Consider the following 25,647-nt stretch of genomic DNA (forward strand, 5'->3'; position numbering starts at 1 on the left):
TCTGAGCACTTGCAGGGCACAAATCTGTTTACAGATGAGAGCATGGAGGCTCGGTGAGGCCACATGACAATCCGACTCAGTTCAACTACCTTTTAACTGAGCACCTGCTATGCACCAGGCACTGTGCTAAGTGCTGTGGGATAAGATTTGCCAGAGATCAGCGGCTCTCAGGGTCACAGTCCAAGGGGGTGGAGAGACCCCTAAACAGATCATTTCAAACCAGTGTGGCAAATGCTATGAAAAGCCATGCTTCAGGGGCACTGGGAGCACATAACCCAACCTGGAGTGTGGGGAGTCAAGAAGACTCTCAGGAAGGAGGAAAAATCAGGCTCAGCGCGGGGAGGGGCGTTCCTAGCAGAGGGGCTGGCCCGGTGCAAAAGCAGGCTGCATGGTTTGGGCCGGGAAGCTGCCAGCAGTTGGGTGTTGTCTGGCATTGCTGTCAGGTAATGCTAGGAAAAAATAGAGCCATCTGGGTCAGGGAACTCCTTGAGAGGCTCAGACTTGACACCCAAGGTAACCGGTGGCACTTAAGGGACTGCTCGCAAAGGACTGCCTGGAAGGGACAGCTTTGCGGATCAGCCTGTCGAGAACACCTGTGACAACTCATGGAGCGCCTGCTCCGAGCCAGGTCGGGGCTGGCCTCTTGGTGGGCATCGTTGCTCACATTTTAAGGAGGTTTCAGTAGCTTGCACAGAGGACCCAACCGTTGCTCAGATCTCCCTCTGGACACAACGTGCGGGGTGGGGGCGGGAGACGGAGAGGCCCCCGTGAATAGCAGAGCAGAGGTGGGACGGGGAGCCAGGCCTCCCGACCGGGCTGGGGGCGCTCCCTGCGCCCATTCCCCACGTCGGCACAGGGAGCAGGGAGGGTGGGGCGCGCAACTGATGGCCATCGGGGCAGCGGCCGCACGGTCCGGCGGTGGCTGTCCGCCCAGGTCCTGGGGGAGGGCGGGCGCCCCGGTCCGGAGGAGTCCGGAGCCCGGAGAGTGGGGAGGCCGCGCGCCCGGGCTGGCCTGCAGGGAGAGGGGGCGGCTCCTCCCCCGGCCCCCGCCGCGGCGGGTCGGGTCGGGGCGCGGGGCCGGCGCCGCGGGAGCCGCAGCCCTTTCCGGGGGGCGGGCCTGGCGGCGGTGGCGGCGGTGGCGCCCGGGCTCCTGCCCCGACAGGTGCGCGCGGCGCGCAGGAATGCGGCCGCCTGACTCACCAGCGCCTCCTTCCCACCTGCCCGCCCGCCCATAAAGCGCTGCCGTCCCGCCTCCCCGCGCCGCCGGCCTCCCCGCCGCCGCCCTCGGACCGGCCCGCTGGCCCGCGCGCCCGCAGCCCGACCGACCGCGAGCCGCGAGCCCCGGCGCGGGGGCGCCCGTCCGCGCAGAGGTAGGTCCCGCGCCGGCCGGGGCGGGCGCCGGGGCACGGGCGCCGGACGGAGGGCAACCGGGCGCCCCCGGAGAAAACGAGTGCCCACCCAGCCTGAGCGGCCGCGCAGGGGAGCCGGCTGGGCAGGGCCGGTGGCTTTTGTTTCCCCTTCCCCTGCCTGAAGGCTGGCAGGCCCTGGTTGCCTCTGCCATGCTGCCCGGGGCAGGTGCTCAGCCCGCCCCGTGTGCCCAGGGACAGCTGGGAGCAGAGGACGGGGTTCCTGGCGGTCATACCTCCGGGCTGGGGGAGGGTGCTCGATGGGTGCGCAGGAGAGGTGGGCAGAAGCTGGCACCGGCAGGCCTACTGGGCTGGGCCCCTCTGGAGTTTGCAAAGGCGGTTGAGGAGCAGCCGCCCCAAAAGGCAAACACCCGCCCTGTTCCGCCCTGTGTGGCGCCACAGTCCACCTGGGCTCCGGGAAGCCCCTAATTCTCCTCTTCTCTTGGCCTAGCACAGGCCTGCTCTCCTCCCAAAGCCGGTTCCAGACATCTTCCTCCAGGAAGCTCTCCTGACCTCACCCACCAGCCCTGCGGCTGTGCCCACCGCTGCAACCCCCTGCAGTGCCTGCCCCTTTTCCCACCTGCTCGGGCCTTGGGGTGGCTGCTGGCTGTGACTCTGGCTCTGGGGCTCCGGATGGCTCCCAAGGACAGGGACAAGGCTCCTTCTCCTCCTCCCCCACGACCTTGCCACACCCTGGGCACCAGTGCCATGGTTGTTGGTGGCCCCAACACTACACTTCAGAAGTGAAAGCTGAGAGCCTCCACCCTGGGGGCTGAGGGAAAGAGGACAGCAGGAGGGACAGCAGGGAAGGGGTATCTGTCTCCAAGGCCCTGATCTCTTGTGGGTGAGGAATCAGCCGAGGGGCCAGGGCCGTCCAGGCTTCTCAAAGCGGCTGACCCTGAGGGCGAGGCCTGGGCCATGCAGGGCCGGGAGGCAGGAGAGTGGAAGGGTGAGAGCTGGGGTGGGCAGGTGCCGATGTGCCCACAGGGGTCCCGTGGGGCCGGTGGGGGAGCTCTGAGCCTATGTGTGGTTAGGGTCACAGTGTACATCCATGCATGTGGCTACATGTGCCACAGTGTGACAGCATTCAGGGTGGCAGTCACATACTCCAGGGACCAGGCTGGTACATACAAGTCGGGGCAGCCTGGTGGGGCCTGGGCGACCTGGAGAGGGGGTGTCCTGGAGTGTGGGTGTTCTGAGTGCTCAGCCCGGGACACATCTTACGATAAACGCACAATCCTTACTTTATGTGAAATCTCATTGTTTCTAACATTGGCAACTCCTTTTAAAACATTTTAAACCCGGGCAATAGCAAAATCCTGTCTCTACAAAAAATAAAAAATACTTAGCTGGGCGAGGTGGCACCCTTGTAGTCCCAGCTACTCGGGAGACTGAGGCAGGAAGATCGCTTGAGCCCAGGAGTTTGAGGTGGCAGTGAGCTATGACACTACTGCACTCCAGCCTGGGCAACAGTGCAAGACCCTGTCTCAAAAACCAAAACAAAACAAAACACTTTTTAAACACAAATTCAGTCAAACAAAACATCCTTGGGTGCCTATCCAGACCCCTGACTGCCGTTTCTAGCCTCTGAGTATGCTGCGGAGGTTAAATGCGGGTCTGGCCCAGGCTCTCCCCTCGCTGGCTGTGGATGGGGAAGCCCTGCGGCCTTCTGTGCCCCGGGTCATCTGGGAAATGGGTGTAACTCGGGCCTGTCCGCGCCGGGGTCCTGTGCGGTTCCCGTAGCAGTCACGTCTGTGAATTGCTGGGCCGTGTTGCTGTCATGGTGGTGGATGTCGGGGAGGGAGAGGAAGCGCGGGGCTCGGCCCTCCAGTGCCCGCACCTGCCTGTGTAATGGTGCCCCGGGGAGGCCAGAGTTGCAGCCGGTATTGTGTGGCATGTGGGTGTGGTGCCGACGCCTGGAGGCTGCAGGAAAGTCATTTCCCCCTAGGAACCCGCCCCCCACCCTTTCCCCACTGGCACAGGGCTGCTGCCAGTGACCGGTGGCTTCCCGCTGCCTGAGGATGTTGGCACTGCTGTGGTCAGCTCCAGGCCACGCACCCCGGAGGGAGGGAGATGATGCTTTCCTGCCCTCGACTGAGAAGGGCCTCAGCCCCAGCGCCCGGGGCTGCCCCTGCCCCCAAGCTGGGCTGAGGCCCAGCAGGCATGGCCAGGCCTTGGGCCACTAGGGGATCTGGCCCTGGAGAAAAAGGCGTGGCCCCTCACCTTTGCCCTCAGCTCCGCAGGCTGCGTCCTGCCCCTTTGCTTCCCAAGGCTTCAGGCTGCCCTTTTAAAAGGCCTCAGGGATGCCTGGGTCTGCCCTGGAGGTCGCTGAGGAATTTAATGGTGAGGGTTTAATAGTGAACCGGGGCTCCTGGGGTCGTGCCACAGTGTGTGCTGCAGGAGGGGGCTTGTCCTCTCACTCTGTGCTACCTTGGGAAAGGGTGAACTGCTCAGGGCCCCAAAAACTCAACTCTGGGGCAGGCAGAGGCGGAGGGGAGGGCAGGAGACCCAGACCTCACCCTGATGGGCCAGGCGGAGCCCAGCCCAGGGCAGCAGCAGGCTGCCAGCCACCGCACCCCACCCCCAGGCCCAAGATATTGGGAGGGGCCCCCTCCTCCTGACTGTGCCACCCTCACCAAAGGGCAAGTGGGCCAGGACAGAGGGGGCAGGAGGTGGAGCCAGGGCCCTTCTAGGGTGCCCCCTTATTGGGGGACCCTATCCCTGCCAAGTCAGACCCAGACTCACTGGGGGCTGAAAGGCAAGGGCAGAATAAGCCCTGCCCTGCCCTGCCCTGCCCTGCCCTCAGACACGCCAGCGCCAAGAGACCTGCCACTGAGACAAGCTCAGAAGCCAGAGCCCTCGAAGGCAAGAGGGAGCCCCCCTGGGTAGGGAACAGACCTTCTGTCCATCCCCACCGCAGGGATGGCAAGGAAGGGGGCAGTGGGAAGGACAGGGGTCAGGGACCCCGGGCCCTGCCTCTCACAGCTGGGTGCCCTTGGTAACTCTCCTGGAGCTCCCAGAGCCTGTGTCCAGTGCTGCACGGTGGGAATGGCATTGCCTCTCCTGCGGAGCTCTGATGGGGATCAGTGAGCTGATGGCTCCAGCCAGGGCCGTAGTGGCATCATGTGTCAATTGTTGCTGTTCTGCAGGAGGAAGAGGATGGCAGGGCCACATCCCAGCCCGTGGACCAGGCTGCTACTGGCAGCCCTGCTGAGCACCAGCCTCCCTGGGGCCATGGGTGAGTCTGCACTGCCCTCAGCACTCCTCTTGGCAGGGGACACCTTTGAAGGCATTGTCCTCCCACGGGGCCTCTCACAGGCGTCTCACCCAGACTCTCTCAGCCAGTCGGCCACTGGCCAGGGCACACGTCCCGGGCTGGAGAGCTTGAGGTTCCATGCTCACGAGCCTGCAGGGTGGTGAGCCCCAGCTGTGCAGTGCGAGGACAGGGGGGAAGGCTGTGTCTAGAGACAGGACACACTCAGGGAACTGAGGAGCCCAGAGGATGTACTGAGGCCTTGAAAGTGGATTCAAAAGTTTTATAGGGATTTGGAGGGGAGAGAGAGACCACTGACGTGTCACCTGCTCTCTGAGTATCACCAGTTGGCACATGACTGGAGCCAGCTCTAACCGGTTAAATTTTGCCTGTCATTTGAAGTCATGCTGTTAGCTTGAACTAGACCATGGCAGGAATATTTACACCACAGAAATTGGCAGATGCTACAAGTCAATCTTCGGCTCCCTCGCCAGAGCCATTGTCAGACATGGGCCAGCACACCACTGCCTGGAGCCCGGGAGAGCAGCTGCCGGGACACCGGGTGCACGTAACTGGGCAGAACCAAGTGGAGTCCCAGTAACCTTTAGGGAAACTCTGGGGTTTTACTTCATTCATTTACCAAGGACCTACTGTGTGCAGGGTGTGTGCTGGGTACTTGGGACATAGTGACAAATAAGACAGACACAGTCCCCTTTCTCCTGGAGGAGGCTCAGAGGACACAGGGTCATGTGGCAGCTGTCGTGTACTGCGGTGCAGCTCGTGGCAGATAGCAGGGAAGGCTGAGGAACATTGGCAGGATTTGGGGGGTAGTGGGCGAGGAGGACGGCCAGGGCGTTCCAGCCAGTGAATGGGCCAGCACCTCCATCTCAGCTCCCACCATCCTTCATCCCAGTTTGAGTGGCAAGCTCCAGGTTCGAGGCCAGGCTTTCCTCGTTTCTAGCGGTGCTACTACCAAGCACCCCAGGGCCTATTTCCTCCTCTGTAAAATACAGAAAGAACCCCCACCCCTCTCGAGCGGGGGTGCATGTGGGAAAGGGCTTGTCACTGCTGAGGCCCCTCCCCATGCGTGTGCCCGCCTCTGTCCCCCAGCCAACCGCTGCAAGAAGGCTCAGGTGAAGAGCTGCACTGAGTGCGTGCGCGTGGACAAGGACTGCGCCTACTGCACGGACGAGGTGAGGCACCGCTTCACCCTCCTTCCTGCCCGCTGGAGCCTGGGGCCACGCCCTGCCTGGGCTCCGGCCAAGTCCACACTTGCCACACCCCCGCCCAGCCTCGGGCCAGGTGGCTGTGGGAGAACAGGCAAGGGTCAAGAATATCAGGCGGAAATGAATCCAGGGGTGGGACAGCCAGGGGACAGGCACTGCCCCGCCGACACCCCATCTCTCTCTGGCCAGATGTTCAAGGACCGGCGCTGCAACACCCAGGCAGAGCTGCTAGCCGCGGGCTGCCGGCGGGAGAGCGTGGTGGTCATGGAGAGCAGCTTCCAGATCTTGGAGGTGCCTGAGCGGGGGTGGCGGGGGCTCTCCATGCTCGAGCCAGGTGTTTATGGGGGTCCACGTGCCCCTTGGCTGGGCCTCTGGAGTGACCCTCCAGCCGGCTGTCCCCCTCCCCTGGATGCAGGAGTCCCAGATCGACGTCAACCTGCAGCGCAGCCAGGTGTCCCCCCAGAGCCTGCGGGTCCGCCTGCGGCCGGGCGAGGAGCAGCACTTCGAGCTGGAGGTGTTCGAGCCCAAGGAGAGCCCTGTGGACCTGTACATCCTCATGGACTTCTCCAACTCCATGTCCGACGATCTGGACAACCTCAAGCAGATGGGGCAGAACCTGGGTAGGGCTGGGCCGGTGTGGAGTACGGCAGGGCAGGGGTGGGGAGGGTGGCCTCCCCCGGCTGGCGGGGCACCTGCTTGAGAGGCCAGGACTCAGGACAGCTACACCCACCCCACAAGGAAAGACAGGACGTCTGAGCCCCCCAAAGCATCCCCCCCACTCTCAAGGAAGGGTCCCAGCCAGACCCTGCTCACCACTGGGGACGAAGGCCCATGGGCAGCAGAGCCATCCGGCCCTGACAAGGAGGGCGGCCCCTGCCACAAGGCCTGGTGAAGTCCCAGCCCTGCAGACAGCTGGGCTCAGACCCCCAGCCACCCCCCGCTTGCTGTATGCACAACTCCAGGTCCCCCAAGTCCCACTGCCCTCATCTAAAGATGGACAGGAGCTCTTGTGAGCACGAACTGATGTCCAGCATGCAAAGTGTTAACAGCAGGTGGCTCTTCTCCTCCCCACTTCTGAGCCAGCCCCAGTCCCCCTATGTCCGTGTGGGGGTGTTGGGGCTCAGCCGTTCCCTCGTTTTCCTGTTGACACCCAGCCCGGGTCCTGAGCGATCTCACCCGTGACTACACTATTGGATTTGGCAAGTTTGTGGACAAAGTCACCGTCCCTCAGACGGACATGAGGCCTGAGAAGTGAGTGACCGAACGGGCCCCAGGTGGGCAGGGGTCCTGGCTGGGCCACCTCGTCTCTCACCCAGGCACTTAAAATTCTCCTTCTGGTTGGAATGAGTCGGGCCACTGGGGTCTGCAGGGTCTTCCTCCCTGATGCGCTCTCTCTCCCTCCCACTCCCCCAGGCTGAAGGAGCCCTGGCCCAACAGCGACCCCCCCTTCTCCTTCAAGAACGTCATCAGCCTGACGGAGGACGTGGAGGAGTTCCGGAACAAGCTGCAGGGAGAGCGCATCTCGGGCAACCTAGATGCTCCTGAGGGCGGCTTCGACGCCATCCTGCAGACGGCTGTGTGCACGGTGAGCGCCAGGAAGGGCGCTGCCCATCTAGACCAGAGGCTGGCGCTACTCGGCAAGGGCATGAGCTGCCTGCTGGGTCCGAGGGGATGCCCAGGAGCCTGCGGCCCCCTTGCCCTAAGACAAGCTCAATGGCCCCACTCGCAATCTGGGTTAAGATGGGCTGGGAGCCAAGGCCCCCAGCCTGAGCAGCCCCTGCTGGCTTTGTATTGGCCAGCAAGATAGACGCGGGCCTTGCGATTCTGGAATCTTCAGTGCCCTGAGGCCAGTCTCCCGGGACACACAAGCTGCTCAGTCTCCAACTGTGCTGGGCAGCTGAAGAGGCCACTTCTTCTTCTCTGCACATTCATTTTTTCATAAAGCAGGAAAACGAAAAGGTGAACGGGAGATAAGAACGTGAAAATCTGGAGAGTGCGAGACAATCACTAGAGAGTAGAGCGTGGGACGGCTGCGCCCGCCTCGCCCGCGAGTGAGGTGGGATCCGTCCCACAGGAGAACGTATCGCTTCCCCGCTGGCCTCCACACCCACTCAGACAGGGACCGGCCTGAAGTCGGTGCAGAATCACCGCGGGAGACGCGGGGCTCTGTGGAGAGGAGACATTAGCAGGAAGCACCTTGAACTCCCCGAGCTCTGTGCCAGGACTGCACTGGGCGGGGGAGGGACTGGTCTGGGCTACGGCCTGAGGCAGTGAGGGGACAGGTAAATTGCCCCTACCACTCAGCGGGGCCAGATCCACGGAGGTGAACACTACATAGGGCACTCTGACCTGGAAACCGCTGTGGGCTAATAGGCCCGTTCAGGGTGGATCAGAAAGAGCTGGAACTCCTGCTGTGAGATTGTGGGAAGGCAACATAAAAGAGACAAGGGGGCATCCTGATGACTCAGCCCCCCGACCCGGCACCTGCCAACCCCTGAACAATCACCCCCCTGTGCTGGCACTCTGCTGGCAGGCAGTTACCATTTTTGGGGTCCACAGCCTAGCCGCTATGGTGTGATACGGTGTCAGGTGGCTCCCTTCCCCCAGCATGGGGGACTCTTGTGACGAGCTCCACCCTTACACGACCTATGACCTACGGTCAATGGACCCGTTTTGATGTGTGAACTCTGAGTGCTCCCCCAGTCGTGAGAGACTAGCGCCTGGATCTTGCAGGCACTGGGGCGGGGGAGGCTATCGCCCGCGGGGCGCTGGGCGGGCAGTGGCACCATTTTTTCGTTATAAAAATAACATATCCGCATTACAAACCATTGAGAAAATAAAGAAGAGAAATTGCCCGTAATTTCACCACCCTCGAACAGCCAGCCACTTGCTATCCAGCCAACACATTTTATTCCCTTTTCCTTGTTTTATATTGTTGAAATCAGTGTACGTATAATCCTGAAATTTGGTTTTTTTTCACTTAACACTATCATAAGCACTTTCCCTTGTAATAGTTTTCAAAATCACCCATATTTTTCTAACAAATTGCCCAGCACAGCTGTACCTATTTCAACTTCCTTTTTCATTGAATGTTATGCTGTGGAAATTTTCCCGTGCAGTTAAAATATTCTTTAACTGGGTGGGTAAAAGCTTGAGGAGGGGGCAGCCAGGTGTGCGGGGCCACCGCGTGCACAGACAGACGCTGCACCGCGGGTGTCTGCTTCTCACCAGCATCTCTCATGTGCTGTCACATGCATTTTTCATGACGGCACATGCTGTTAATCCCGTGATTTCAGCCCAGCCCCGTGTTCTGACCCGCTGTCACTGCCCTGCACGAGGCTGTGTCCTCAGCTGGCAGCCGGCTCAGTGGGCACGCCCCCCCTTGGCTCCCCCAGAGTGCCATCGGCTGGCGCCCCGACAGCACCCACCTGCTGGTCTTCTCCACCGAGTCGGCCTTCCACTACGAGGCTGACGGCGCCAACGTGCTGGCTGGCATCATGAGCCGCAACGACGAGAGGTGCCACCTGGACGCCACGGGCACCTACACCCAGTACAAGACGCAGGACTACCCGTCGGTGCCCACCCTGGTGCGCGTGCTTGCCAAGCACAACATCATCCCCATCTTCGCCGTCACCAACTACTCCTACAGCTACTACGAGGTGGGGGTCTGGGCCCTCGGGCAACAGGGGGTCAGGGCAGGGGGTCCATGGAACATCTCAGACACTACTTCTCCCCCCCTTCCCAAAGCTTTTGGGCCCCCCCAAGAGTGGGCCCTGGTGGGAAGGGGAGGTCATGTGCCCACCCCCCAACCCATCTCCAAGCAGGTAGGGGCCAAGAGGGCAGGCTCTGCTACATGACAGCAGGTTCCAGGCCTCAGTTTCCCCATCTGCAAAGTGGGGATAAACCCAGAACTGTCGTCCAGATTCAACAAGATGCTTACCCTGAGGCCTGGCACTCTCTCCCGCAGAAGCTGCACACGTACTTCCCCGTCTCCTCGCTGGGGGTGTTGCAGGAGGACTCATCCAACATCGTGGAGCTGCTGGAGGCGGCCTTCGAGGTGAGGGCAGCGTGGGCTCCCGAGTCTGAGCCCTTCCGGGGCAGGGCTGGCGGGGGTGGAGTGGACAAGCGGTGTCTCAGGTCACAGTTGAGAAATGGGTGTGTGAGAGGCCAGTGAGAGGGGTCTCTGGCTGTCCCTGGGCTGCTGCAGGCTCTGCCACCCTGATCCCTCCCACACCACGCTGGCCCTCCACGGAGGTGGGGTGCAGCACAGCTGGGCCAGGCAGAGCAGCGAGCCCAGGCCCCCACCCAGGCCACTGACCGCCTGTCCCCCTTCAGCGCATTCGCTCCAACCTGGACATTCGGGCCCTGGACAGCCCCCGAGGCCTGCGGACAGAGGTCACCTCCAAGATGTTCGAAAAGACAAAGACGGGGTCCTTTCACATTCAGCGGGGGAGAGTGGTATGCCTCTGTGGGGGCCGCGGGCCGGGGGGACGGGCATAGCACCCTGCGATGGTGGTGGTCAAGAGTGTGGCCCCTGTGGCTGGGCGTGGTGGCTCACGCCTGTAATCCTAGGACTCTGGGAGGCCGAGGCGAGAGGATTGCTTGAGCTCAGGAGTTCGAGACCAGCCTGAGCAAGAGTGAGACCCCATCTCTTCTAAAAATAGAAAAAAAGGAGCTGGGCAACCAAAAATAGAAACAAAAAATTAGCCAGTTGCAGTGGTACACTCCTGTAGTCCCAGCTACTCAGGAGGCTGAGGCAGGAGGATCGCTTGAGCCCAGGAGTTTGAGGTTGCTGTGAGCTAGGCTGACGCCACTGCACCCTAGCCCAAGCAACAGAGCAAGACTCTGTCTCCAAAAAAAAAGCTTGTGGCCCCTGGAGTCAGGCAGGCCTGGGTTCAAATCTGCCTGGGTCAGCCACTCAGATGAGCTTGGCACATTCCTCAGCTTGTTGGTGTCCTCGTCGGACCCGTGGGATTAGCAAAAGCATGGCGATCAGAGGGTACCTGGAGGGCCGAGGGCCTTCAGGCTCCAGTGGCCCCCTGGTTGTCAGGGCAGCGCCTGCCTTGGCTGACCATGCGGTCCCTGCAGGGCACATACCAAGTGCACCTTCGGGCCATCGAAGATGTGGATGGGACACATGTGTGCCAGCTGCCAATGGAGGACCAGAAGGGCAACATCCACCTGAAACCTTCCTTCTCCGATGGCCTCAGGATGGACGTGGGCATCATCTGTGACGTGTGCGCCTGCGAGCTGGTATGACGCAGCCCTGCCAGGCGCGAGGGAGGGGCTGAGCCCAGCACCCCGGGGCCCTGAGTAACAAAGCGCTGCTCCTGTGGCCTCGTCCCCTTTGTGGGGTGTCCCAAGGCACACAGGGCGGCAGAAATGTCCAGCGGCCCTGGTCTCCCTTTCTCCATACACCCTACCGTGTCATTCCAGCAAAAAGAGGTGCAGTCGGCTCGCTGCAACTTCAAGGGGGACTTCACGTGCGGACACTGTGTGTGCAGTGAGGGCTGGTGAGTGGGGGAGGGGAGTCCCGCCCCGAGGACCTTGTACGCCAACTGGGGGGTGGCGATCACAGAGAGGGCTAGGACAGGGGCACACCCAGTTGTTGGGAGAATCCAGTTCAAAGCACTTTGAAATACAGAGATACGTGGATGAGCTCTGCAAAGACAGGCGAGGACTGACACAGCAGTGGCTGGGGGTGGCTGGGCGTTGGGGGACAAGCGTGCGAGGGAGACTTACTTTTCACTCTGTATCTTTTGTACTTTTAGTATTTTGAACCACGTGTATGCATCTCCTAGTCAGAAAAGAGCTTGTAAACGGAAGGTAGGAAGGGCTTTTAAAGCATCAAGATGCTGAACATGTCTGTCGTGCCTTGAGACAGAGCAGCAGTGAGGAAGGGACCCTGAGGGGGTAGCAGGGCACTGAGGTTTGGGTCTCAGTTCAGCCACTGCTGTCTGCGTGACTTGGACCTGCCTCGGGCCTCTCAGAGCCTCAGTTTCCTCATCTGTACAATGGGGACAGTAAAAGCCCCAACCTTCATCCCCGGCTACGGGGACGTGACGGGTTCCTCCCTCAGGAGCGGCAAGACCTGCAACTGCTCCACGGGCTTGCTGAGCGACATGCAGCCCTGCCTGCGGGAGGACGAGGACAAGCCGTGCTCAGGCCGAGGGGAGTGCCAGTGCGGGCACTGTGTGTGCTACGGCGAAGGCCGCTACGAGGGCCAGTTCTGCGAGTACGACAACTACCAGTGTCCCCGCACCTCCGGCTTCCTCTGCAATGGTGAGCTCAGACGCTGCAGCCAGGGCGGGGCCGCGGTGGGCAGCAAGGGTGACCCTCCCTTCAGGGCCCAGGTGGGGAGAGCTGGACCTGGAGTCAGGATCCCTAAAGTCAGGCCCAGCCCCACTCTGGACTCCCTGAGCGTGCCTCCTCCAGGTCCTGCCCCAAGCTGACCTCACTTCCCTCATCAGCAGCGTCGATGCCCAGGGCCTCTGCTGACATGGCATTGCCCTAGACCTGGGGTCCAGTTCTCTCTGGCAGTTCAGGTCTCTGCCCACCTGGCCTCTCCATTCCCCTATCTCATTAGGGTGGGTACAGCCCAGCTCCGCTCTCAATGGTTGGCAAGTACATGGCGCGGTGATCTCTCCTCTCACCCAAGATGCTACATTTCTAGCAGGACGGCCTGGGGTTACACTTCTGCTATATTCCTTTGGGGCCCAGCACAGTGTTGGACCCAGGCCATGGGCACATAGTCTGGTCAGGACCACCAGAGCTGGGCAGGGGTCACAGAACTCAGACAGGGGGACACCTGGAAGGATTGGTAGTTGAATGGAGGGGGACAAATGAAAATCCACTCATCACATACTTAGGAAGCCCCCGTTGTGTACTTGCCACTGGAGATGGAGCCCCTGCTTTGCTACTCTTCCTCCATTCTTGATTTTGTTTGCTGTTTCTTCTCTTCAACTGTCCACCCCAGAGGGTGCTCAGAGAAACAGAAGGGAGAACCAGATGCCACTGGAGAAAGGCAGGCGTTGGGCACAGGCGGAGGTGTGGCAGAGGAAGGGAGGACCACGCCTCTGGGGAAGGAGGCAGGGCCAGAGTGCAAGGGGCTTGGGCTGTGGTCCAGGGCAGGACTTGATCTTTTGGACAAAAGTGAGTCATTAGAACTTTTAATTTCATTTTCTAACTATTTGTATGTTAACCTTGTATCCAGCCACCTTGCCAAACTCACTTATGAAATCTAATGATTTATCTGTAGGTTCTTCTGGATATTTTGTGACACGTTCCTGACACTTGCAAATAATGACAGTTTTATTTCTTACTTTTAGTACTTACACATTTTATTTCTTTTTCTTACCTTCTTGCATTGACCAGGACCCATTAGAGGTTCTTGAGCAGGGAGCCGCGTGATTGGGTTTGTGTTTGGGATGGTCACTGTGGCCGCAGAGTGGAAAGTAGAAGTTGGGACGGGGGGAGATGGAGGGAAGGACATTCCAGGAACGCGAGGAAGGGATGACTCCTGCTCCTGGCTGAGACATCCTGGCTCCCAGGGCTCAGCTCCCGCAGGCCCTTCCTGGCAGGTGGGCAGCCCCGACTGCAGCTGCAAACGTGGCTCTCCGCTCCCTTCCCTGCCCCTCTGCAGACCGGGGACGCTGCTCCATGGGCCAGTGTGTGTGTGAGCCTGGTTGGACAGGACCAAGCTGTGACTGTCCCCTCAGCAATGCCACCTGCATCGACAGCAATGGGGTAAGCCTGGGCATGGGACAGGAAGTGCAGGGCAGCAGAGGAGGCCTGAGTCAGGGCCACCCACCCTCTCAAGAGAGAACCCCAGGGAGGGAGGGAATGGGAGCGGGCAGGCATGGGGCACAGCTGGCTCACTGTGCCCCCTCCTGCTCCAGGGCATCTGTAATGGGCGTGGCCACTGTGAGTGTGGCCGCTGCCACTGCAACCAGCAGTCACTGTACACGGACACCACCTGCGAGATCAACTACTCGGCGGTGAGGCCGGGATCGCTGGGGTGTGGGCACGGGAGCCCCGGGCACCGGGCAGGGCGGACAGGAGGGGCTGAGCCTCGTGCCACAGGAGCCAGCCAAGGACATGAGGTTGGGGGAGCGGGGCCTGGCAGAAGCCCACCCAGCTCAGTAGCCGTCTGCCCCCCTCTCCCCACCCAGATCCGCCTGGGCCTCTGCGAGGACCTGCGCTCCTGTGTGCAGTGCCAGGCCTGGGGCACCGGGGAGAAGAAGGGGCGCACGTGCCAGGAGTGCAGCTTCAAGGTCAAGATGGTGGATGAGCTTAAGAAAGGTAGGGGGCAGGGGCCAAAGGCCAGGGGTTCTGAGAGCCTAGGCAGGTTCCGAGACCCAACAGGGCAGGGGCGTCACCTATCTGGGCAGGGGCTCACAATCCAAGTTGAGGCCACAGCCTGGAGAGGGGTCTCTGAGGTGGGAGGGGCCGCAGAACACAGACAGGGGACACCAAGTCCAGGAAAAGGGTAAAACTTCTGGGCAAAGGGCACAGAACCCAGGCGGTGGGCACACAGTCTGGCCAGAGCGCACACAGCGGAGGAGGAGACCGAGAGTGTGGGGAGGAGGCGCCTGGCGCGGGCAGGGGCCCATGGTCAGGCCGTGGGGTGCGCAGCCTCCCTTCCTCCAGGCCAGATGCGTTTTCCAGACACCAAGCTCCGGGCTGGTGCCCAGGTCAGGGAACAGGGGAGATGGCAGCCCCCACCTCGCCCACTCCCTGTACCAGGGGAGGGCACAGCTTGCCAGAGACTTACACTCTTCCCCAGGGAGGAGCCTCAGGCCCGACGGTGGGTGGGTGGGGCAGGTCCCAGAGTAGGGGGCACTTCACTAGGCCCTGGGTGCTCTGGGCAGGAGGGTGGGGTCGGGGTGCCCTGCTGACCGGCTGTGGGTGTAGCGGAGGAGGTGGTGGAGTACTGCTCCTTCCGGGACGAGGACGACGACTGCACCTACAGCTACACCGTGGAGGGCGACGGCACCCCCGGGCCCAACAGCACCGTCCTGGTGCACAGGAAGAAGGGTGAGCTGGCTGCCGGGTGCAGGGAAGGGCCGGCCTGTCAGGCCCCTGTGGGGGCAGTGGTCACCACCTCCTTCCTCCTCCTCTCCTCTCCCAGACTGTCCTCCCAGCTCCTTCTGGTGGCTCATCCCCCTGCTCCTCTTCCTCCTGCTGCTCCTGGCCCTGCTGCTGCTGCTCTGCTGGAAGTACTGTGCCTGCTGCAAGGTGAGAGCCCCCCAGTGTCCACAGCCCCCCAGGGTCTTCCCATGGCCTGCAACCCCCGCTAGGGTCCCCACCCCCAGGGTCCCCACGGTTCCTGTGTTTCCCCTGACGGCCTGACAGCCCACTTGGGGTCCCCACTCCCCACCAGGGTTCCCCACTCCCCTCATGGTCCACCACCCCAGGGTCTCCACCCTCCCCATGGCTCCCCTTGCAGCCCACCCAGTGTCTCCACCCACGTACTTCCTTCCCAAAGACTTCAGCCCGTGGAGCCCAACTGCCGGGGTTTTGGTCCTGGCGTGTGACCTTGGGCAAGTTAATCTCTCCATGCCTCAGTTTCCTCATATGTAGAATGGGGAAAATATAACCAACCTCAGCAAGTGGTGATGAAGCTCAAATGAGCTAAGTAAAGTTCTCAGGAGGGAACCAAGCTGTAGTGAGCACCATGTTATGCTTGGGCTACTTCCCACCCTTCCTGAGCTGGTTCCTGGAGACCCCCTGACACGTGCCCGAGCCCTGGCTCCAGCCTCCTGCGTGATGGTAGTGAGGACAGTGCCAGGCGCAGTGGCTCATGCCTGTGATCCCAGCACTTTGGGAGGCCAAGGTGGGAGGATCACTTGAGGCCAGGAGTTTGAGACCAACCTGGGCAATGTAGTGAGACCCCATCTCTGCAAAACATTTTTTAAAATGATGATGAGGCCTGTGGAGCCCCAACCCTGCATCGTCCCTGGAGCCCCAGCTCCCAGCACAATCCTGTTGCTGGCTTCAGCCCTTTGTTCAGCTCAGTGTCAGTCTTTGTGCTGTCACAGCAGTGTGTGTCCACATGACTTCATTTTCTCCTCTCGGTCACCCCATGAGGTCAGTGGGGCAAGGTCACTATCCCCTATGACAGATGGAGAAACAAGGTCAGAGGCAGGGTGATATACACAGGGTCCTCAGAAGTGGCCGAGGTGGGGCGAGCCCACCTCTACCCCAGCTCTAGTGCCTGTCCCAGCACCCACAGCACCAACCATCAGCACCATGTCCCCAGGAGCACCTACCCTGGGGTCAGCCATGTGCAAAGGGCATGGGAGCCGCAGCAGGGAAGGGTGGGCCCCGCCTGCCTGCAGCTGACAGTCTCGCTGGGGAGAACAGACAAGAGAGGGAAACGTGGAGAAGGCGCAGAACGGGATGCTGAATTGTAGGGGGCAGAGGCCACAGTCTGTAGCCACCACCGGTGTTGTGGGATATTAGTGTGTTACATAGAAAAAGAGTTCTGTGATCAATCATGTTTGAGAAACGGGTTTCTTCTCTGCAGGACTTCTCAGAGCCTTTTTTTCCGAGACAGGGCCTTGCTCTGTTGCCTGGGCTGGAGTGCAGTGGCACCATCATAGCTCGCTCCAGCCTCCTCAGAGCCTTTACCATAGTCATGTGCACAGTGAACCCACACACGTCATGGGGAAGGCATTCAGTGCCTCCCAGATGAACTTGACCACAGAACCTTCACTGTGCAAAGCATCTGGCAGGACCAGGGTTCCACGGCACAAACTTTGGGAGCCCTCTGCCCCTGTTCCCCGTGCCCATGTGCACCATGCTCAGACCCTGCCACTGCCTGCATACCCTGGTGTGTGGGAGGTACCGCTGCCCTCGGGACCACGGGCACGGGGAGTTGGCTGGCGGGGTTTGCCCGGGCTGGGGCAGCCGTCCCAGGCCTCACCCCACCCCACTTGTCTCCTAGGCCTGCCTGGCACTTCTCCCTTGCTGCAACCGAGGTACGGGGCTGGCATCGGCAGGGGTGGGGGTTGGGGGGCTCTGACAGCTCTTTCTCCAAGCTGGAGTGGAGGGGAGTGGGGGCCAAGCCTGGAACAGCAGAGGCAGGAGGCCCTGGGGTCTCACCTGATGGGGCTTACCTGGGTGGGTCTAGGGGCCCCGTGCTGAGGACCCTGTCCCACAGGCCACATGGTGGGCTTTAAGGAGGACCACTACATGCTGCGGGAGAACCTGATGGCCTCCGACCACCTGGACACGCCCATGCTGCGCAGCGGGAACCTCAAGGGGCGTGACACCGTGCGCTGGAAGATCACCAACAACGTGCAGCGGCCTGGCTTTGCCACCCATGCCGCCAGCACCAACCCCACGGAGCTGGGTGAGGGCTGGGGCTGGGCACTGTGGCTCTTGACAGTGCCCCTGGGGCCCCCGGGACCCCCGTTCCAGATCTGGGCCTACACCACCCCTGTCTTCTCTGGGTGTTGGATGCAGGCACAGGGCTCAGCCACCTTTTGCCCTCCTGATGGCACTACGAGCCTCAGGCCCTGTGTGCCTGGCCTGCTGGCCACCAGCTGGCCAGCTGTCCCCTGATCCTGGCATGGCTGCTGGGAGGGGAGCTCTGCGGTGTGGGCCGTGCAGGGGGCTGACGACGCCCATCCTGCCCGCCTGCCCTAGTGCCCTACGGGCTGTCCCTGCGCCTTGCCCGTCTCTGCACTGAGAACCTGATGAAGCCCAGCACTCGAGAATGCGGCCAGCTGCGCCAGGAGGTGGAGGAGAACGTAAGGACAGCGGGGGGGGGGGGGGCGGCACCGCGATGCGTCCAGGCGGGAGAGGGGCTTCTCCGGACGTGTGCCTGGCAGGGGTCATCCTGGGATCTGTTCAGAGGGGAGGAGGCCACAGAGCCTGGGCCTCAGGACGCGGCCCCTCGAGCATGCCTGGCCGACCTGAGGTCCTCTGGGTAGAGGCCCCCAGGGCTCCCCGTGGGGCACCTGAGGCCCTGCCTCACGGCCCCCCTTGCCTGGCAGCTGAACGAGGTGTACAGACAGATCGCGGGTGCACACAAGCTCCAGCAGACCAAGTTCCGGTGAGTCGGGGCCCGCCAGCCGAGGCGGGAAGCCGGGGTCCGCAGAGTTGGGTGGGGAACCCCTCACAGCCAACTCCAGCAGCCGAAGCAGGGACATCCAGCTCACCTCTGTCCCTCTCTGTCCCCCACAGGCAGCAGCCCAACGCCGGGAAGAAGTGAGTAGAAGCCACAGGGTGGGATGGCCCCACTCCTGCCGTTTGCCCCTGCCCCACCCCACCCCATAGGAAGGCAGGGCCGGTGCATCTGTCGTGGGTTAGGACCCTCCTTCCACAAACACCAACGTGAAGCACTTGCTGTGGGGCAGCCCCGGGACCAGAACAGGCAAAGCAGAGCCAATTCCCGCCCTCTTACCAGCGACAGCCCTCCCAGGACTAGGGACGGCCCAGCGCCCTCTCCAGGGTCAGAGACCCTGGTCCTGGGGGCATCTCTGGATGGCAGGCAGGTTACTGAGAAGATGGGCCAGCAGGTCACATCCTCTTTCCCCAGGTCCCACCGGGTCCTGGCCCTTCAGGGGCAGAGGGAGGGAGAGAGGAGGGGTCTCAGTGCAGAGACGACAGAGCTGGAAGAACAGCACGTCGCTGCCACCAGTAAGAGTGATTTGGACCAGCAGTTTCGAGGGCCTAAGTGGACAAGACCAGGCATCGTCTGAGGGCTTTGTGTGCGTGGTTATCTTACCCCTGACCCTCTCATCAACCCTGTGGGGTACATACCACTGCTGCTCTCGTTTTACAGATGAGGAAACTGAGGCCCACAAAGGTTAGGTGACTGGCCCAAGGTTAACTAGCTGGCAAGAACTAGAGCCAGGGTTAGGCCCGGGGCAGCCTAGCTTCAGCACCCCCACCCTTAGCATCCCTGCTCTCCTCTCCAGCCCTTCTCAGGCGGGAGGGTGGGGAAGCCCATTTCACAGAGAAAGACACTGAGGCTCAGGGAGGACCCATGGCTGGCTGAGGCTGCAGAGTGAGGGTGGTGGGGCCAGCATGGGCCTCAAGCACTGCCTGGCTCTGAAGACCCTGGAGTTTTGCCGTCTCACATCCTGTCCCCTGATGGGGAGACGACAGGCAGGAGGGGCGGGCAGGACGTGTGCCAGCCTGACACCTCCCGCACCTGAACCTCCTGACCCAGGCAAGACCACACCATTGTGGACACGGTGCTGACGGCGCCCCGCTCGGCCAAGCAGGCCCTGCTGAAGCTCACGGAGAAGCAGGTGGAACAGGGGGCCTTCCACGAGCTCAAGGTGGCGCCCGGCTACTACACCCTCACCGCGGACCAGGGTAGGTGGCCAGGCCCCTGGCGCCACTCCCTGTACCTCCCACCGACGTGCCCCTGTGACCCACGTCCAACCACGTCTGCCCCCCACCCAGATGCCCGGGGCATGGTGGAGTTCCAGGAGGGTGTGGAGCTGGTGGACGTGCGTGTGCCCCTCTTCATCCGGCCCGAGGACGACGACGAGAAGCAGCTGCTGGTGGAGGCCATCGACGTGCCTGTGGGCACCGCCACCCTCGGCCGCCGCCTGGTGAACATCACCATCATCAAAGAGCAAGGTGGGTCAGGGAGGGGAGAGCAAGGGAGGTGGCCGGGAGCTGCGTGCACCTGCTTCCTCTTGGTAGCCAAGTAGAAGGGGGACTTGGCCATGTGGCTGGGTGTGTCACTTAGCCTCCTCAGGCCTCAGTGTCTCTATCTGTAAAATGGGTAGAGCTCTTGTGCGGAGTCCGTGGCTGTACATCTCTGCACAGGGCGTGGTCGTAGGCGCTCACTAAGCGGGAGCTTCTGTTAGCACCGTCGCAAGGGGTCAGGTCCTCCTGGCACCACCCCACGTCCAGCCTCTTGTTCCTCCTTAACTAGTCTCACAACCCACCGTGGGTCCCACCCCTGCCTGGCCTCCTTTCTCTGCCATGACCCTTCTAGGATGTCTGTTGGATACTATTCTAGCCCCCTCAACTTTTTCTGGAAGAATCTTCCATCCTATTCCTCTGCCCTCCCAGAGGGCGATGGGGTGAAAGGTACCAAGCAGACTCCAGGATCCTGGGCTGGGTCGGGCCGAGCCAGGCTGGAGGGACAGCAGGAGAAGGGACAAAGGCCAGGACCCTCTGACCAGTGCCTGGGCTCCTTGCAGCCAGCGGGGTGGTGTTCTTTGAGCAGCCTGAGTACTCCGTCAGCCGCGGGGAGCAAGTGGCCCGCATCCCCGTGGTCCGCCGCATCCTGGACAGCGGCAAGTCCCAGGTCTCCTACCGCACGCAGGACAACACGGCGCAGGGCAACAGGGTAAGGCTCCACCTTGGGGTCGAGGGTGTGTCGCAGGGGCCGGTGGGCACCCCACTCAGTTCCATAGGACACAGCAGGACGTGGCAGCTGCCCAAGTCCCCACGTGCTGGTGGTGCCCCTGGCTGAACTCTCAAAGACATATCCACCTGCTCCTGCCACCCTGTGGCAGACGTGTCTCCATCATCCAAAGTGCCAGTGACACCCTGGGTGATGCCCCATTGCTGCCAGGGACAGTTTCCTCCTTGATGGGCTGGGACCTGCCCAGACCATTCCTGCCTCCCCCTCAGCAACCCAGGATCCACCAAGGTAGCCAGGCCTTGTGCAGAGAAATGGACTCCACTGTCTGCCCTAGTGCTGGGGGCTTTGGGCTTCCTGAGCTGGGATCGCAGACCCCACGTCCCCGGGCCAGACTCCTCGAGGGCTAGCACTGCTTCTCCTCCCCTGGGCCCAGCAGCAGAAGCAGCCCCCCAAGGCAGGGAGCACCACGGCCCAGGCTGAGTTCCCCTTCATGGCTGAGCCCCAGAATCAGCAGCCCACCAAATCCAGGTGGTGGACAGCTTGGTTTGGCCCACTGGTTTTTTAGTTTTGTTTTTAGTTATGATTTTATTACCAACACTTAAAAATTAAAAATATCCATATCAAAAATTCTCTTAAAAGTAACAAAATCTTCTCTACTAAAAAAATAGAAAGAAATTAGGTGGACAACTAAAACTATATAGAAAAAAATTAGCGGGGCATGGTGGCACATGCCTGTAGTCCCAGCTACTCGGGAGGCTGAGGCAGGAGGATCGCTTGAGCCCAGGAGTTTGAGGTTGCTGTGAGCTCGGCTGATGCCACGGCACTCTAGCCCAGGCACAGAGTGAGACTCTGTCTCAAAAAAACAGTAATAAAATCTAGCCTCACTGGCCCCCCCAGCCCGTTCTTCGGCAAGCACAGGGCCGCGTGCTGGGTGGGCCCCGGTAGGGGGCCACAGCGTGTCCCTTGCTTCCCACTGCCCGGAAACCCGCTGACCACGCCGTGCTGTACAAGAGATCCTGCCTGCCCTGTTACACATCTGTAAAGATGCTTTGGTATTTAACTATTTTTAAAAAGCATTTTTAGTATTTCTCACCTTTTTATTTTTAAAAACTTCAAACATACAGAAAAATGGACAGACTCATACAATTAGCACCCATTTCCCCTTTACACGGATTCACCAATTGCTAGTATTTGCCTTCTAGCGACACGGGTAGACAGACACATAGATATGAACATCTATAGCTATGTATCTGTGTCTCCATGTGTGTGTACATGTGCGTGCATGTGTGTGTGTGTATACGGGGGGGGGTGCTGTTTGTTCTGTTTGCTGAGCTATTCACGTAGACCCTAAAGCCTTCTGCAGGCACCTCCTAAGAACAAGGTCATTCTCCCAACATAACCACACAAAACTTAAGAAGCTTCACACTGATTTTACTAGTACCTAATAATTAGTCCGTATTCAGATCTCCCCATGTTTAGACCTCCCAATAATGTCCTTTATAGCCTTTTTCCCCCAATCCAGGAACCAGTCAAGGACATGGCATTGAATTTGTCACGTGTCTTTAGTCTCCTTTAATCTAGAACAGTTCCCTGGCTGTCTTTCATGACGTTGACATTTTTGAAGTATCTACATCAGTTTGCTTGCAGACATCTCCTTGTCTTTCTTATACCTGCAGGCCTCACTTTCTGAGCTGGGCAGCATTTGAGTTTGGCTTGCCCAGCCGCCGCCCTGCCGGCGCTGCCTGGAGTTGAAACGTTACTTTGAAGCGCCACCTAGTGGTCTTCTGGGGGAAGGTTTTTTTATTTTTTCTTTTTTTCTCCTCCCAGTGGCTGTTGACACACACAGTCTGTCTGTCTGTCTGTCTCTCTCTCTCTCTCTCTCTCACACACACACACACGCACACGCACACGCACACGCACACACGCACGCACACCCTGAGAAGCTCAGGCAAGCTCAGCGGCACTGAAGCTGATGGAAGCGTCCCACCCAGCAAGCAGTGCCTGGGGCTGGGCTGAACCCCCAATTTCAGAACCACAGTGTGGGAGGACGATTCTTCCTGGGTGACACCCACAAATCCCAGCTCCCCAGGGCTGACTGCCTGCCTGTGTGGGGGACTCCGTCTCTTTGGTTCATCCCTGTGTTTCTCTCTGTCCCTTTCAAACCCCAGCTCCACCACAGTGACCTGTGTGGAAATTGGGCGAGTTCCTTAACCTCTGCATATCTTGGTTTCCAGATCTGTAAAATGGGGATGATAATATCTACACCTCACCCTGCTGTGAGGACCAAGTGAGCTGGTATTTGTAAAGTGCTTGAGGCACAGAAGGTGCTACGTAGACATGAGCCATTTTGTGTCCACATGTGACAGTCTGTGCAATGGTGCCTGCAGCGTCCATGAGGCTGGGATGGAGCGTGTGGCCGCGACTCTGTGTGCCTCCCCGGCCCCAGAAGGCTCCCATTTCTGAGTCGCCTCACCCCCAGCCCCACTCTGACCCCGATTCCCTCCCCTCCTAGGACTACATCCCCGCGGAGGGCGAGCTGCTGTTCCACCCAGGTGAGACCTGGAAGGAGCTGCAGGTGAAGCTCCTGGAGCTGCAGGAGGTCGACTCCCTCCTGCGGGGCCGCCAGACCTGCCGCTTCCACATCCAACTCAGCAACCCCAAGTTTGGGGCCCGCCTGGGCCAGCCCCACTCGGCCACCGTCATCATCGGGGACCGGGACAGAGGTGGGCAGAGCCTGGGGTTGGCTTAAGCAGAGGGAGAGGGAGGTCTGGGGGCCTCTTCACGAGGGCTGCCAGGCTTAGCAACGCAAACACACTGTGCCCAGTGAAATCTGAATCTCGGGCCAGGCACGGTGGCTCACACCTGTAAACCCAGCACTTTGGGAGGACGAGGGGGGAGGATCGCTTGAACCCAGGAGTTCAAGACCAGCCTGGGAAACACAGTGAGACCTCCATCTCTACAAAAAATAGAAAAATTAGCTGGGCATGGTGGTGCGCACCTGTAGTCCCAGCTACTTGGGAGGCTGAGGCAGGAGGATCGCTTGAGCCCAGGAGTATGAGGTTGCCGTGAGCTGTGATGACGCCACTGTCCTCATGTCCAGGCAACAAAGTGAGGCCCTGTCTCAAAAAAAAGAAAAAAATATGAATTTCACGTAAACAACAACTATAGTACATCAGTACTATAAGTATGTCCCACGCAATATTTGGGACATGCTTATCTTTAAGAAAAGTGTTTATGTGAAATTTGAATTTAACTAGGCACCCTGCATTTTATCTGGTTCTCAACCAAACTGAGACCACGTGGCCACATGGCCGGAATCCCCACATTAGACCCCAGCCCTTTGACTTCAGCCTCAGTTCCAACTAAAAGGCAGGCGCCCCTGGAAGGGGTGAGCCAGTGAGTCCTGATCAGTCCTTCGTAGGGGACTGATGAACGCTGAACGCTGTCAGGATGAGGGAGCCTGGGAGACTAATGGGGTCTCTGGCACCCCCCGGTGGTGATGGGGTGTCTGAGCCGGCTGCTCTGCTTTGACTTGACCCGTAGATGAACTGGACCGGAACTTGGTGATCCCCACCGGGTCATCACCACCATCCTCCCACGGCAACCTGGGTGCCCCACAGAACCCCAATGCCAAGGCCGCTGGGTCCCGGAAGATCCATTTCAACTGGCTGCCCCCTCCTGGCAAGCCGATGGGGTACAGGGTAAGGCTGGGGGCATGGGCCAGGACAGGTGGACGGGAAGAGGTGGTCCCCCCCAGGCCAGGGCCGAGAGGGGAGGGCGGCCGCAGCACAAATGGGCAGAGGGAGACCCCGTCTGTGCCAGGGAAGAGGGGAGACCCTTGCTGTGCCCAGGCCTGCTGTGTGAACCTGGCAGGTCACTCAACTGCCCATCCCCCCACTGCCTCGTTGTTCTCATCTGTGCAAATGGGACAATGAGGGGGGACTCAATGGAGGGACGAGCAGCTCTGGCGCTTGCCGCTTGCCACTGACCAGTCCCCCTGGGAGCAGGTGAAGTACTGGATCCAGGGTGACTCCGAGTCAGAAGCCCACCTGCTCGACAGCAAGGTACCCTCGGTGGAGCTCACCAACCTGTACCCACACTGTGACTATGAGATGAAGGTGTGTGCCTACGGGGCACAAGGCGAGGGTCCCTACAGCTCCCTGGTGTCCTGCCGTACCCACCAGGAAGGTGAGGCCTCACCATGTCCATCCATCCGTCCCCTGGCTTCCCGCTGCCAGCGTGTCCAGCCCTCCCTCCCTGCTTCCCTCTGCTACTGACAGCGCTCTTCCTGCCCCACCTCCAGTCCCCAGTGAGCCAGGGCGGCTGGCCTTCAACGTCGTCTCCTCCACGGTGACCCAGGTGAGCTGGGCTGAGCCGGCTGAGACCAACGGTGAGATCACAGCCTACGAGGTCTGCTACGGCCTGGTCAATGAGGACAACCGTAAGAACCGGACCCCTCCTCCCTGCCCCCAGCCATGGAAGGGGAGGGGACAAAGCTGGAGTGGGGTCAGGGCTCTGGGTCACTCCTGGATCTGCTGTACAGGGTACTTGAGGCCCCTTGTCCTGGTCAGCAGATAAGCCTGAGGCATCCTTAGGTTTATGGCCAGATTTGGGCTGCGTTGCATTCCAAGGCCAAGCCTGGAAGCCCACAGGGTGGGCGGGATTGCGTACATGCAGTGCGGTCACAGGTCAGGGGCACCTTCCATATAGGGAAACAGGGTGGTTCATTTCATACAGTTCTCTTAGGGCCAGAGTAGAGATGCCAGATTCAGCAAATAAAAATACAGGCTTGGTGGCTCACATCTGTAATCCTAGCACTTTGGGAGGCCAAGGCAGAAGGACTGCTTGAGGGCCAGAATATCGAGACCAGCTGAGGCAACATAACAAGACTCCCATCTCTACAAAAGACTAAAAACAAAATTAGCCGGGCATGGTGGTGCACACCTGTACTCCCAGCTACTCAGGAGGCTGAGGCAGGAGGATCACTTGAGCCCAGGAGTTGGAGGTTGCAGTGAGCTATGGAGGTTGCACTCCAGCCTGGGTAACAGAGACAGACCCTGTTTATAAAAACAAAACAGAACAGGATGTCAGTCAGTCCCACTATGTCAGAGACAGCGCTGGGACCTGGCTGGAACCTGGGCTACTCCTCTGAAGTGCTCTCCCTGCCCCAGGACCCATTGGGCCAATGAAGAAGGTGCTGGTTGACAACCCCAAGAACCGGATGCTGCTCATCGAAAACCTTCGGGAGTCCCAGCCGTACCGCTACACGGTCAAGGCGAGAAATGGGGCTGGCTGGGGGCCCGAGCGGGAGGCCATCATCAACCTGGCCACCCAGCCCAAGCGGCCCATGTCCAGTGAGTGGGGCCAAGGAGGTGCAGGGCGGGCAGATGGGGGAGTGGGCAAGGGGCCACAGCTGGGATC

General features: G+C 60.4%; 1 protein-coding gene across 2 annotated transcripts in view; it reads left to right on the forward strand.

The window, feature by feature from the left end:
* Positions 1 to 1,278: 1,278 nt before the first annotated feature.
* ITGB4 (integrin subunit beta 4) overlaps positions 1,279 to 25,647 on the forward strand; it is a 29,926-nt gene continuing 5,557 nt past the window's right edge. Inside the window, exons 1-31 of one of the 2 annotated variants that reach the window (XM_045569936.1) lie at positions 1,279 to 1,370; positions 4,556 to 4,644; positions 5,770 to 5,852; positions 6,075 to 6,176; positions 6,301 to 6,505; positions 7,040 to 7,136; positions 7,299 to 7,470; positions 9,281 to 9,544; positions 9,853 to 9,942; positions 10,221 to 10,343; positions 10,974 to 11,138; positions 11,322 to 11,398; positions 11,965 to 12,167; positions 13,528 to 13,631; positions 13,784 to 13,882; positions 14,057 to 14,186; positions 14,799 to 14,921; positions 15,016 to 15,122; positions 16,834 to 16,867; positions 17,050 to 17,241; positions 17,538 to 17,641; positions 17,888 to 17,946; positions 18,078 to 18,101; positions 19,069 to 19,217; positions 19,308 to 19,487; positions 20,060 to 20,208; positions 22,739 to 22,949; positions 23,770 to 23,927; positions 24,234 to 24,414; positions 24,530 to 24,667; positions 25,398 to 25,580. In XM_045569936.1, the coding sequence (XP_045425892.1) occupies positions 4,566 to 4,644; positions 5,770 to 5,852; positions 6,075 to 6,176; positions 6,301 to 6,505; positions 7,040 to 7,136; positions 7,299 to 7,470; positions 9,281 to 9,544; positions 9,853 to 9,942; positions 10,221 to 10,343; positions 10,974 to 11,138; positions 11,322 to 11,398; positions 11,965 to 12,167; positions 13,528 to 13,631; positions 13,784 to 13,882; positions 14,057 to 14,186; positions 14,799 to 14,921; positions 15,016 to 15,122; positions 16,834 to 16,867; positions 17,050 to 17,241; positions 17,538 to 17,641; positions 17,888 to 17,946; positions 18,078 to 18,101; positions 19,069 to 19,217; positions 19,308 to 19,487; positions 20,060 to 20,208; positions 22,739 to 22,949; positions 23,770 to 23,927; positions 24,234 to 24,414; positions 24,530 to 24,667; positions 25,398 to 25,580 (3,985 nt within the window). In that variant the 5' untranslated portion in view covers positions 1,279 to 1,370; positions 4,556 to 4,565. Of the gene's footprint in view, positions 1,371 to 4,555; positions 4,645 to 5,769; positions 5,853 to 6,074; positions 6,177 to 6,300; positions 6,506 to 7,039; positions 7,137 to 7,298; positions 7,471 to 9,280; positions 9,545 to 9,852; positions 9,943 to 10,220; positions 10,344 to 10,973; positions 11,139 to 11,321; positions 11,399 to 11,964; positions 12,168 to 13,527; positions 13,632 to 13,783; positions 13,883 to 14,056; positions 14,187 to 14,798; positions 14,922 to 15,015; positions 15,123 to 16,833; positions 16,868 to 17,049; positions 17,242 to 17,537; positions 17,642 to 17,887; positions 17,947 to 18,077; positions 18,102 to 19,068; positions 19,218 to 19,307; positions 19,488 to 20,059; positions 20,209 to 22,738; positions 22,950 to 23,769; positions 23,928 to 24,233; positions 24,415 to 24,529; positions 24,668 to 25,397; positions 25,581 to 25,647 lie in introns of those variants that run through there. The other variant, XM_045569937.1, reaches the window with a different exon arrangement.

Source organism: Lemur catta, chromosome 15 (assembly GCF_020740605.2).
Source record: "Lemur catta isolate mLemCat1 chromosome 15, mLemCat1.pri, whole genome shotgun sequence".
NCBI classification, from domain to species: Eukaryota; Metazoa; Chordata; class Mammalia; order Primates; family Lemuridae; genus Lemur; species Lemur catta.